The 11,483-nt window shown below is 54.4% G+C and overlaps 1 protein-coding gene across 5 annotated transcripts in view; it reads left to right on the forward strand.

Moving 5' to 3' along the window:
* Positions 1–3,134: 3,134 nt before the first annotated feature.
* Positions 3,135–11,483, forward strand: part of dlec1 (DLEC1 cilia and flagella associated protein) — a 15,612-nt gene continuing 7,263 nt past the window's right edge. The window contains exons 1-23 of one of the 5 annotated variants that reach the window (XM_019889976.1): positions 3,135–3,246; positions 4,535–4,708; positions 4,818–4,939; positions 5,366–5,488; positions 5,561–5,717; positions 5,854–5,967; positions 6,069–6,226; positions 6,295–6,491; positions 6,569–6,653; positions 6,715–6,802; positions 6,881–7,054; positions 7,131–7,267; positions 7,387–7,479; positions 7,735–7,825; positions 7,893–8,055; positions 8,133–8,325; positions 8,810–8,892; positions 8,963–9,131; positions 9,204–9,300; positions 9,398–9,528; positions 10,128–10,289; positions 10,360–10,490; positions 11,067–11,217. In XM_019889976.1, coding sequence (XP_019745535.1) covers positions 4,847–4,939; positions 5,366–5,488; positions 5,561–5,717; positions 5,854–5,967; positions 6,069–6,226; positions 6,295–6,491; positions 6,569–6,653; positions 6,715–6,802; positions 6,881–7,054; positions 7,131–7,267; positions 7,387–7,479; positions 7,735–7,825; positions 7,893–8,055; positions 8,133–8,325; positions 8,810–8,892; positions 8,963–9,131; positions 9,204–9,300; positions 9,398–9,528; positions 10,128–10,289; positions 10,360–10,490; positions 11,067–11,217 — 2,790 coding nt within the window. In that variant the 5' untranslated portion in view covers positions 3,135–3,246; positions 4,535–4,708; positions 4,818–4,846. Of the gene's footprint in view, positions 3,247–4,306; positions 4,312–4,534; positions 4,709–4,817; positions 4,940–5,365; positions 5,489–5,560; positions 5,718–5,853; positions 5,968–6,068; positions 6,227–6,294; positions 6,492–6,568; positions 6,654–6,714; positions 6,803–6,880; positions 7,055–7,130; positions 7,268–7,386; positions 7,480–7,734; positions 7,826–7,892; positions 8,056–8,132; positions 8,326–8,809; positions 8,893–8,962; positions 9,132–9,203; positions 9,301–9,397; positions 9,529–10,127; positions 10,290–10,359; positions 10,491–11,066; positions 11,218–11,483 lie in introns of those variants that run through there. The other 4 variants (XM_019889974.1, XM_019889971.1, XM_019889972.1 and 1 more) reach the window with 4 other exon arrangements.

Raw genomic sequence — 11,483 nt, forward strand, 5'->3', positions numbered from 1 at the left:
GGGGGCGGCTTTCCCCCCCCCCCCCCCCGAAAGTCGCAAGGGCAACCAATGTAAGCATTGTTGCTCTGTTTGCTATTTTCGCTTGGACAATTTTCAGTGACGCTAACGTGCGCGAAGCCAGAGCGGACCGGTCGCGGGGAACCTATCGACAAACGGCCTTTCTCGCTCACATTGACGCCTGTGGAGAGTTTACAGTCAGATTCTTGGAAGTGAAGCGAGGAGTCTTAGCCTTGTTGAAAAGAAAAAAAAAATTGGGCGAACGTCAATTCCTTGCCGATTTTTCCCTCACTGCGTAATGTTGTCTTCAAAGGCGGAGTCGTTTGGTACTTTTATGAAAGCACGTATGCTCGTCTGACAGTCAAGATGTGGAAAGTCATATTTGAAACATGACCTGGATGTGGATGTAGTTATTGATTTCATGTGTTTCTTTTGATCGAAGGTGCCGATTGCGCCAGAGATTCCCGTCCGTGCATTTTTTTTCTCCGCGTTTTTCAACGGAATGCGCGGTTTTCCTGCTGGCATATTCTGACTAAAAGGGCAACATTCTGTCGGAGCTGACATTTTCCGTTTGCTTGTTTCGTCTTGAAACGCATCCTGACGAGGAACTGCGTTTATTTAGGCTCGCATAAGTCGAGTGCATCCTGTAACGCACGACGCAATTTCGTTGCGGTAGCGCCCCCCCCCCCTTTAAAATAAAAAGTAGCCTGCAATGCGTGTAAATGGAGATGTATTTGTTTTGGTTTTAACAAGAGCCATTTTGGGCAAAGCAACGCCCCGAGGTCAACGTGTGCTTGGACTCGCTTGCGCCTCGTTTTATGACAGCGCTCTTAACGTCTCTCGGTCGCCTTGAAGAACCCGTGATCGAGGCGAAACTGCCCCCCACCCCGAGCCTTGCCCACTCTGCTCCCCCGCTCCCGTCGGACTTGAAAAGTGACGCATTGCCGACGGAGTTGCGCCTCTTGCGGGACCGAGAAGAGGGCGGCTCGGCTCGGCGCGGCGGTCCGGGGATCGCCACTCACCGAGAAGTTTGCCGTTCTCTCGGGCCGCTCTCCTCGCGCGCTCCTGCCGCGCCTTCTCCCCCGACGGGCTCGTTTTCGCTCTTGACTCCCAGCAAGACATCGCGCGACAAAAGCGATCGCGCGGCTTACGGCCACGGATTCTTGGACCGCGGGGGCGTGCGGGAACGAAGAGCGTGTCCGAGAGTCACTGGGCGGGGTCCGAGTTGAGTCCTCGTCTCGTCGCCGCGATGTCGGGGCGCCGACCCAAAAGTCTTGGAAAGTGCGCGTCATCGGAGTCCGTTTGGACCACCCGTTTGGTCGCCTGCCGCAGGCTCGACGGGCGCCGGCATCGCGTCCGCTTCGTAACAAGAGCGTCAACGAGTCAAGTGTCGTGAGACCGAAGAGCACACGAGTCCCTTGCGATGACGACAGAAGAGCTAAAAAAAAAAACAAAAAAAACCCAAAACGGACGAGACTAAAAACACCGTCACGAGACGGAAAATCATAGCGGGCCACGAAGCATCCATGGAAATTATCTTCCATCTGCTCCGCCCGCTCTCAAAACTTGTACTGTACTCCCATCATGTCTTCAATTTACTTGGCTTTCATTTTGCCCTTCTATTTAGTCTGTTTGTTGTTGTTTATGCGTCCCGTTGACTGCAGTTGCAATCATAAAGTTGGGACATGTTAAATCCAGGGCCAGGGCGGGAACAAACGGTCACAAAGGCAGCTCAAATTCGTCCAGCGTCTGCATCTTTTTCTTTTTATCTCCAATAGGCGACTGTTGTTTCATATATTTATTACATGGAAGCATTTTTAAATAGGCAAATAAGCATAATCATCCACTCCACCAATGCCCTTAAAATGCCCCTCCTACCGCTGGGAGGGAAGTGCTTAGATTTAATTATTCCACATTAAACACACAAAGGGGGGGGGGAAACATAATTTTTGTGCTAGACACACCCAAAACCATGAAAAATCAAGCCTTTCTCTCTGCTCTCAAACACTGTGGTCTTGACGGTTAAATGTGTGAAACCACGCCCGGTTCAACTGTCGGCTGTCACGTGTCGTCAAAACTACTCGCACTGGAAATGGCTACATATTTCTTATCCTTCTCCACATAGCGGCATGTTTGAGACACAAAACTATCTGAAAAAAGGGCAGGGGCAGGAATATACGCCACTGGATTGTCATAGGGCTTTTCCACATTGTGACAACGAGGCGCTCCAAAGTAGCCGCACCAGTACAACGAGGCACTCTAAAGCGACAGTACGAGTGGACTATCAAAAGGCACGGTGTATTTTTGAGGTGTAGACATGGCTAGCTAGCTTACCGCACGTGGGGATTGTGCCGGAAAAACTGCTGCCGCTAAGGAAGGTGCGAAAGTGTGTCGCTGGGCCCGGTTTTAGCCCCGCCCCGCCCCCCAAATCCAGAAAACTGAAACTATTTGAATGTATTTCCACAGTTGAGTACGGCATTATGACCTGTGTATTTGGAAGCAAAATCTTGGAATTCGCTCTTGTCAACTCCCTATCATGAAAGCCACGGGGGACGGGTACTCAAGCGCTTCAGTCCCTCCCCGGCACTCAGATTGACTAAGATTGCCATTGCAACAAGCCTCCAATCGGTAAGCCTGCTGTGGGCTTGTGCGTTGGTGTACACCAAGTGCAACCGGGTTGTAAATCCGTGCGCCATCCAACTCACTGTGCGTCCCGCCGCTGCCGTTGGCCTCCATTCCGCCTTGGCCCCGACCGAGTCCGTGCCGGAAGGGCGAAAGTCCACCGCAGCGTCCTCTCCCTCCTCCTCCTCCTCTCTAATCCCGACCGTAAAAGTCGTGCGTGATACAGTATTCCACTCTTTCGTTGACTTTCCCCCCCTCCGGCTCCTCTCCTCTCTCCCTCCGCTCACGGAGGCACAGCGCGCAACTGAGGCCGGCCCATCATCCAGATGGGCCGGCCTCAGTTCCCACCCACTACTGCCATGCCGGTCTGACAAGTACTTTCACGCATGGCGGAAGGGGAGCTCTCTGGAATTCAAGACATTCCAACATCGCCGAACGTATTGCAACACGGGCGTGCACTTTGAGCTCTCGAGGTTGTCCCATGTGCCATTTCACAAATTTCTATTCATGCATCAATCGTTTTTGTTTTTTTTCATCTCCACTTTGTTTCTTTGCCGAATGGCACAACATGGAACATTTTTGGGAAGGGCGGGGCATGCGCCAAGGAACGCGGCGTGAATCATAAAGGTGACATAGGAACGAAAATTATAGTGGGGCAGCGCCTGCGCCTCTCGAGCGGACAAGTCGAGCGGACAAGTGCCACCTTACGTGTCGACGAAGTGCTGCCTCCATGTGTGAAAATACGCTCTGTTGGCTTTTATGTTTTTGGGCCTCGCACTGAGTCGTGGCACATTTGCATGAGATTGGACCCCCCCAAAAAAGGCTGATTTGCGCGAGGCAAAAAAAAAAAAAAAAATCAAGTCTTTTCCAATTCGTGATTTGCGTGCGTTGATGAAAAACACGGCACAGACAAGTTTAAGACATCTTGGAACTGTTTTAAAAAGTTTTAAAAATGGCATCCTGTGTCGTCTTCAATGCCAAAATGCGGGCAAGTGCCGGGGTCGATCCAAATTTGAATGCTTACGCCACAAGCTGAGCAACGGAGTCCCGTGTTTAGTGTCAACAGGTTGAAAAGGTCTGCTTTATTTTTTTGAAGCACACTCCACCTCTCTTCTGTCTTCGCCCCCTGACATCACAGTCACAGCAATCAACAATAAGCCTACATAATACTGTTAATTTAAGGGAGTAGCCGATTTAAGGGGCCGGGGTGTGGGTGGGGGGGTTGACAGTCACATATGTTGGCAACGCATCGCAAGGTCTCACATTAGAACCGCTGACAGGACAAAATAAAAATTCATTCCGTAACAATCGTTTCATCATGTTCTGGTTGAGCTTCAACATTCCAAAAGAGTTGCCGCCCCCTCTCTATTTTCATCAGAAAACTGTTTTGGGTTGGGACAATTTGGGGGCTGGCCCACATTTCCGGGGCTATGCCTCCCCCTTTTGGTGGAAAGCAGCAGTGCTTGTCAAACCGACCGCGTTTAGTCAAGCCGCATTCATGTCGGCACACCAAATTCGTCGCTTGTGCCCATTAAAATGAATCACAGCGCCAGATCGCACGTTTCCCGCTTTCCCGCAGCTCAATGTCTACGAGTAATGCAGGTTAAGAGCTCAAACGCGTCGACAAGAGAGGGCTGCTATCATTTCCCAGAATGCACTGCGCCACCGGCGACGAGACCTACTTGAACGCCTGTGAGTAGTTTCGTACATTTGTACACCAAAATTATATTTGATTAAAAATCGAAAAGCCCGAGTCTTCGAAACGACAGGAAATCAAGACAGCATCTACTTTGTCATATTGTGACAAACCGCCCAAACAACGAGGCGAAATCTCAATAATTTTTGTTATGAGTGTATAAATTCGATTAAAACGTGTTATTTGTGATCGTTTTTTTTTGTTTTTTTTTTTGTACAGAACGGTGTGTCGTGATGCGAAGAAAAAGTGCAGTAAATGGCGGCCCTCGCAACCAGGTTGGTTTCCATGACGGCGGTGGTGACGTCACAGAATCAACACTCGACTTCAGAGTACTCGATTGCACACATTTTCTCTCACTTTGACTAGATTTGCTTCATTTGGCATTTTTTAATGGTAAACGTTATAATTTTTTTCTTGTAATTCAAATCAAACCTTTCAATGCCAATTTAGCACGTGTAGCCAACTTGCTTGCCAGATGCTAACTCTGAAGTTTCATTGCTAGGTACTCGGTTAAACTTTTTGAAGTCAGCCATGCTGCCGGAGCAACAGGAGCAAGAAGACCAGCGACCATCTCGGTGTGATCCTCCCGTGGACAGTCACACCCCTGCTTCTGCAAAATCGCAGGTAAGCGAGCTTGCAGCGGTTCTCGAACCGGGGTCTCCATGGTTTGGGGGTCCTCAAAATCATTTGCAATAAATTCTGTTGAATCCTGGGGAGAAAAAAAGTGCGGATCAGCAAATGAATCTCTCCTTACATTTAAAAAGATAAGAAAACCTTTATTAGTCTCGCAAGGGAGAAATTCCCAATTCACAACAGCAAAGGTATTAAAGGAAGAAGTAGAAAAGCAAACAGGTCATGACTATTTAGATCACATAACATTGAACGGTGCATGGAGTCGCCATGTTTGTATTTATTTTCTCTGTCGGGGTACTTGTAAAAATGTCTCCCTTGTTCAGGGTACCTGGACCCAGAAGGTTTGAGAAGCTCTCAGCCACGTGCGGGCGTGCACACGCATTGATTGACGCTTTGTTGATGTGTTTTGCGCAAAAGGACATTTCTCACGTGTTGGCCAGCACCTTCAAGGAGCTTTACACCAAAGTAACACCGTGCAACCTTATGAAGGCAAAGGGGAGGAGCAGCTACCACGACAAATACGTCGACGAGCTCAAACGGGTAAACCGGAGCGTGTGAAGAAAAGAAAGCAACACGTCGGGGCGCCTGGGCTCTAACGGCATCTCCGAAAAGGTTCGGGCTGAATACAACCAGCGTATCAAAGAGGCCGATATGCTGGAGAGCCACATCATCCAGGCCAGAGCTCGGGCGGCCTCCACCGAGCGACGGACGACGGAACGGATGAAGGAGGACTTCAGGGATGTGCCCGATCTCCAGGGCCTGCCGCCAGGTCGCCGCAATATTCATCCGCTTCTCGCCTCCTTTCAGCTTTGCGCCGACTGATTTGTCCCGAAATGTCAGGCCCCCCGGGGCCCCCACACCAATAAGGGGTCTGTCTGCTGACGTCTCATTTTCATCCGCTCCAGTCAAGTCGGCGTTCATCTGGCACGTTGATGAAGGTCTCCTCCAAATCAACGACCTGATTTCGCCGCTGGACTATTTAAAGCCGCAAAAAATCCAAATGAAGGCCCCGGCAGTCGGTACTTTTTCTCTCCCGACGTTGTGTTGACGTGTTGATTCCAGTCTTGTTTTTTTGTCTCTTTCGACGCCTCGGTCCCACGCGGTCACATTCGTCTTTCAGTAAAACCCGATCTGACCAGACCGACCATCGCCTACACCTTGCACGTGGCCAGCGAGGCGCACGACAACTCGGCGTGGAGGATGAGGAAGGAGTCCGAGTCCAGCCAGACTCTGGAGTGCAGCTCGCTGGCGCTGAACAAGAAGAAGTCACCCGACGAGGTCCGCGCCGACATCCGTAAGCCACGGCCCGCGAACCCCGACGTGACCGGTCCGTCTTCCCGGAGAAGATGCAGAGCAGGCCCAGGCCAAAGTGGAAAGACGAGCCCAGCGCGACCGATCGGGCCGAGGGCAACGAAAAGCTGCGTAAGATGAAGGAACGCCAACGCATGCTCCAAAACCCCCGCTTCCTGCCTCCAAAAGCTCACCGGGGCGCCGCCTCCCTCATCCGCCCTCGGACCGCCAAGAAGGACGGCGCCGAGGAAAGGTGCGTTCCACTCGCAAATGCGGCGCGGCCTCCTCTCACGCAAAGGAGCTCTAAGCTGTGTCATTTGTCATTGTCAGCTCCCAAGAAAGTGGCGTCCAGGTCTTCCTGGCCAAGCCCCCGCTGGTCCTCTTCACGGTGTACAGCGTGGGACAGGTGTACGAGGTAGGGCGAGCCGCCGGCGCTCGAGCGCTCCGCTCTTGCCGACGTCTCCCTCCCGTCTCAGAGCACCCTGGAGCTGAAGAACGTCAGCTTTTCCAGCCGCGACATCCGAGTCCTCCCGCCCAGCAGTTCCCACTTCACCATCGGTCTCGGTGAGCGCCCCCCCCCCGCCGTCCTCCGGATTCGGGCGGACGCCGGCGTCTGACGCCGTTGTTGCCGTGGTCCTCTAGGAAGGTTTCCCGGCAAGGGCGGCGTTGTGGCTCCCGGCATGAGTTGCAAGTTCACGGTGCGCTTCGCCCCGGACTCGCTGGCCGACTACGAGGACCGCGTCGTGGTGGAAAGCGAGGGCGAGCATATCCTGGTGGTCCCCATCGAGGCGCGGCGGCCGCCTCCCGTTCTCACCCGTGAGTCTTCTCCCGCTTTGAAGCACTTTGGCCGCGCGCCCTCGCCCGCCTGACGCGTCCCGGGCCGCGTTCGCAGTGCCCGGCGTGCTGGACTGCGGTTACTGCCTGATCGGGGGACTGCGATGCGTCCAGTTCCACTGTCAGAACGTCGGCCTGAGCGCCGGCACCTTCTGTGTCGTCCCGAAGGATCGCTGGCCGGCCACCGACCCCAGGGTGAAAAAAAACAACCCCCCCAAGCCGTCTGGCTGAGCGCAATGACGGCTGTGTGCGCTTCACAGCTGCTGAAATGCGCTCTGTCGATTCCCTTTTGGAATTTGTGTCCCTTTCTGTAGTCGGTGGCCACAAGTTGTTATTGCGAGCAGCCTCCCTTTGCCGTCAGCCCGTCCTTCTTTGCCCTGCAGCCCGGAGAGAGCACGGTCGTCGAGGTGAGCCTGGGAAAAATTCAACCCCCCCGCCGTTCGACCCTCATGGAGCGGGCCGGCGAAAGCCACCGAAGGCCGCTCGCGCTTTGAGTTAAGGCCAGGCGAGGAGTAAGTCGAGCTCAAGCGAGGAGTCGCGAGAGGCCCGGGGCAACGCTTTGCTCGTCGCCGGGCCCAGATGAATCGATCGCTGACTCGCAATGATGGCTCCGCCCCCGTTTTCTGGCACCTTGCCGCAAAACGTCTGACGTCTTCTTGCAGGCGCTTTTCTTTCCCGCCACCACCGAACAGATTTGCCGGATCTTCACCGTGGTGTGCGACAACTGCCAAGTCAAAGACGTTTGCGTGCAAGGTGAGGGCCCGTCACTCCCGAGTGCGGCTTCCGAAAGCGAGACCGCCGTCGTCTCGTCTGCCGGCAGGCGAGGGCCAGCTGATCGCCCTGGAGCTCCTGTCCGTTTCCGGCGAGGAGCGGCCCCCGGTTTTGGGGGAGGCGCGCGACGTCACCGCCGACCACTTTGTCCGATTCGAGCCGTGCAACCCTCGCACGGCGCAGCGGAAGACGGCGGTCATCAGGAACAACGTGTACGTAACTCGGCGCGCCCGGGACGCCCAACGTGCCTGCCGCGCGACTGACGGACCCGTCCGCGTCTTGCCCGCAGCCACCTGGAGCTGCCCTTCCGCTGGCGCATCATGAAGCCCAACCTGCCGCCGCCGCTTCTGGCCGAAATCCCCGAGCCCCGCCAAATCCGGTATCAGCCCGAATGGGACGACGTTTTCCAAGTCAGCCCGGCCTCGGGAATCCTGGCGCCCTGCCGGGATCGAGACTTCACCATCTCCTTCTGTCCTAAGGAGGTAGAAACGCGCTCAGCTTCGCACTCGCCAGCACTTTGCGCACGTGCGTCCCGCTTTTCAGAGCCCGACACGCCGTAGCTTGTTTTTGTTTTTTGCTTCTTGTGTATGACGACCCTTGAAATGGTCCCATTTTGTGTCCAAACTCTGCTGAGTTTTTGTTGATGTTCAAGACCTCAAAAATGCGCTTCAGCGTCGAGAATCAAAACAGCAAATTTGAAATCGGAGATGACTTTATGTGTCGCCGCTGGTTTCAAATATGTCTTTACCGCTACTTCTTTCCTCGCGCATCAGAATTTGGAGGCTATTTTTATTTTATTTTTTGCTTTTATGGGTCAACGCTTGGCCGAGTTGTGGCTTGTAACCGATAGCCGCCTGCTGCTGAAACGAAGCCTTCATTCATAAGAACGATGACTGTCTTACTGCAAGTTCAGAGCGGAAGAACATCGGATGGAATGCTGCTTGTCGCTTTGTTTGCTTGCTGCAGATGCAGGATTACCACAGCGTGTGCCATTTGGTCCTGAGCGACATCCCCCAGCTGCCGTCGGAGTCCGCCGTCGCCGCCGACGGGTAACGCCTCCTCTCCGAGGGAAAAAGGGAAAAGGAAAGGCTGTTTGGCTCACTCGTCATCCGCCGGCAGGCCCGGCGCGCTGCGGCCCGTCCGCGTCGGCTCGGAGGTGGGCGACGCCACCGTCATGGAGATCGAAGTCAAGGGCGCCACGGAGCCCTTCAACGTGCTGCTGGAGCCCTACGCCATGGTCATCCCCGGACAACTTTTTATCTCCACCGCCACCCGCCGACATTTTAAGGTGCTTCGCTCGCCCCGCCGTCCCCGCTCGTCCGCAGAGTTTGGTCGTCCATCTTCGTCCTCTCGCTCGCAGATGTGGAATCACAGCAAAACGCCGGTCTTCTTCCGTTGGGACGCCATGAACAGCGGCTGTCATCGAATCGAGGTGGAGCCCGCCGCTGGGAAAATCGGTACGGCGCCGTTCCTTCCCCTCCGTACGATCGCAAAGCCGAAACGAGCCCCGAACGCGCGCGAGTCACGCCGACTTTCTCCTCCTTTCGCCTACGGACGAGAACGAGTGTTTCGTTTTCGACCTGCTTTTGACCGGAGGCAAACCGGAGAAGGTGGCGACCAGCCTGCTCTGCCGCATCCAGCACCGCTCCCAACCCGTCGTCTTGGCCGTGGAGGTCACCTTCAAGGTGAGCCGCAGCCAACGGCCGACTGTCACGGGCGAACTGCCTTCCCGGCGATCGGATTGCGCTTCTCACGGCCATTTTTCTGCCGTTCAGATTTTCACGGCACTTTGAATCTTATTTGCTGAGAGGAGACTACAGGATGCGTTTCTCACATTTGCAATGTGTCAAAACAGGCCAAGGCTTGAAAATGAGACGGCTGCCCACTTGACACGTCCTTTCTCTTGCCCTGCTGAAATGAGCCCTTTCAAGTTTCACCGGGATATACCGTCTCCCATGTATTCCATTTAAGTTGGGCGTTTTTCGTTTTTTTTTTTTTTTTCAGGGGTGGGGGCGGGGGCTATTAGAGCCCCCGCGGAGGCGCTCACCGGCCCGTCGACAACTTCCGCGCTGTATGTGCCAATTACCAGAAGCTGACGCGGATGTACAAACTCCAGCGCAGCTCTGCTTACCTTTTAGCTTTGATATGGGGCACGTGGGCGTTTCAGCATGATCAGGATGCTGTATTTTGATTGATTATTATTATTGGTTTGTTGTTGTTCCTCACGATCATATCCGCGGTTTTCCTTTTTGTATGTATTACGTGTCCGCTTGTTGCCTCCAAGGGCCCCAGCGTGAGCATCAGTGAGCCCAGCGTGGACTTCGGCCTCATGCGGCTCGGGGAGCAGAGCCAGAAGACGCTGTACCTCCACAACGCCACGCACCTGGAGGCTTCCTGGTCGCTGGCGGAGGCGCACGAGAGCCCGGACGGCGGCCGAGACCCGCAGGTACGAGGCGCCCGGGCGCGGGAAGCGCACCCTGTTTGCAAAGTTGTTCTCAAGCTCGGTGCGTGCGTAGCTGACGGTGGAGCCGCGCGGCGGCGTGCTGGCCCCTTGCACCGGCTGCAGCGTGGACATCCGCTTCAGGCCGCAATTCTGCCAAGAGCTCGAAACGGAGCTGGAGCTGGCCGTGGAGGACGGGACCGGATGGTAGGTAGAAAAAAACAAACGTACTGACCTCCAGATCATTTCTTTTCTTCTTAAAAAAAACCAAAAACATTGTCATGGACATCGGATCAACATTGAACAAGCCAGACGTGTTGCTTGAAGTGCTGTAGCCGTCGCGCATGGCATCTTTGACTTTTCTTCCTCCCTTCCTTCCTGACTTCCTTTCCGAAGGCCCGCTTTGGAGTCCTGCATCCTTACATCTTTCCTTTGCTGAACTCAATTGATGCCAAACGGGAAAATGACATTTTTTTGAATGTAATAATCGATGGCTTTGGGCAGCTCCTCAGTCAGTATCGGTCGGGGCTTTGGAAATTATTTCAGTCTGATAAATCACCACTCGATGGCAGGAGTGGCTTTGACCACACCTCGGTGCCCAGACCGCGTGTGCGTGTGCGCGTTCAGTACGGCGATGGTGGCGTGCGGAAGCGGTGCGGCGGTGAGAACGCGGATAAAGTTCAACATGAAAAGTTCACGCATCAGTCCACGATAAACTAGCAAGGGCGGGCGCACCGTACGTTTGGCCCGCAACTCATGCCGAGCCGTTTGTCTGCTTGGCAGTCACCTGCTGCTGCGCGCGGACGTGCAGTCTCCTCAGCTGTGTCTACTCAACTGCGAGCTGCTCCTCCCCGAACTCTACATGGGCGTGGCCGCCGAAGGGACCGTCACGCTCTTCAACCAGACGCTCTTGCCGTCCAACTTCTCCTGGGTGGTGTGTGTCGTGTGAAAGGGGGCGGGGCCCTTGCTCTGCTCGGATGCGGATGAGCCACGCTCTTGCATCAGATGTCCAGCAGAATTCACAGTGGTTTGCTCTCACACACGTTTCTGCTCTTCGGCGAGCCAGCGATTTCTGTTCAAGCCGTTCCAAAGTACATTTGGCCTGAAATGAAGTCTGTGTTCTCAGAACAGGGGCCCCGACCTTTTTTGTGTCGTGGACCAGGTCATCGACGGCCCGGGCGGCGTGTTTGACCGACGCCC

The sequence above is a fragment of the Hippocampus comes genome, unplaced genomic scaffold (assembly GCF_001891065.2).
Source record: "Hippocampus comes isolate QL1 unplaced genomic scaffold, H_comes_QL1_v1.1 scaffold185, whole genome shotgun sequence".
In the NCBI taxonomy this organism is placed as follows: Eukaryota; Metazoa; Chordata; class Actinopteri; order Syngnathiformes; family Syngnathidae; genus Hippocampus; species Hippocampus comes.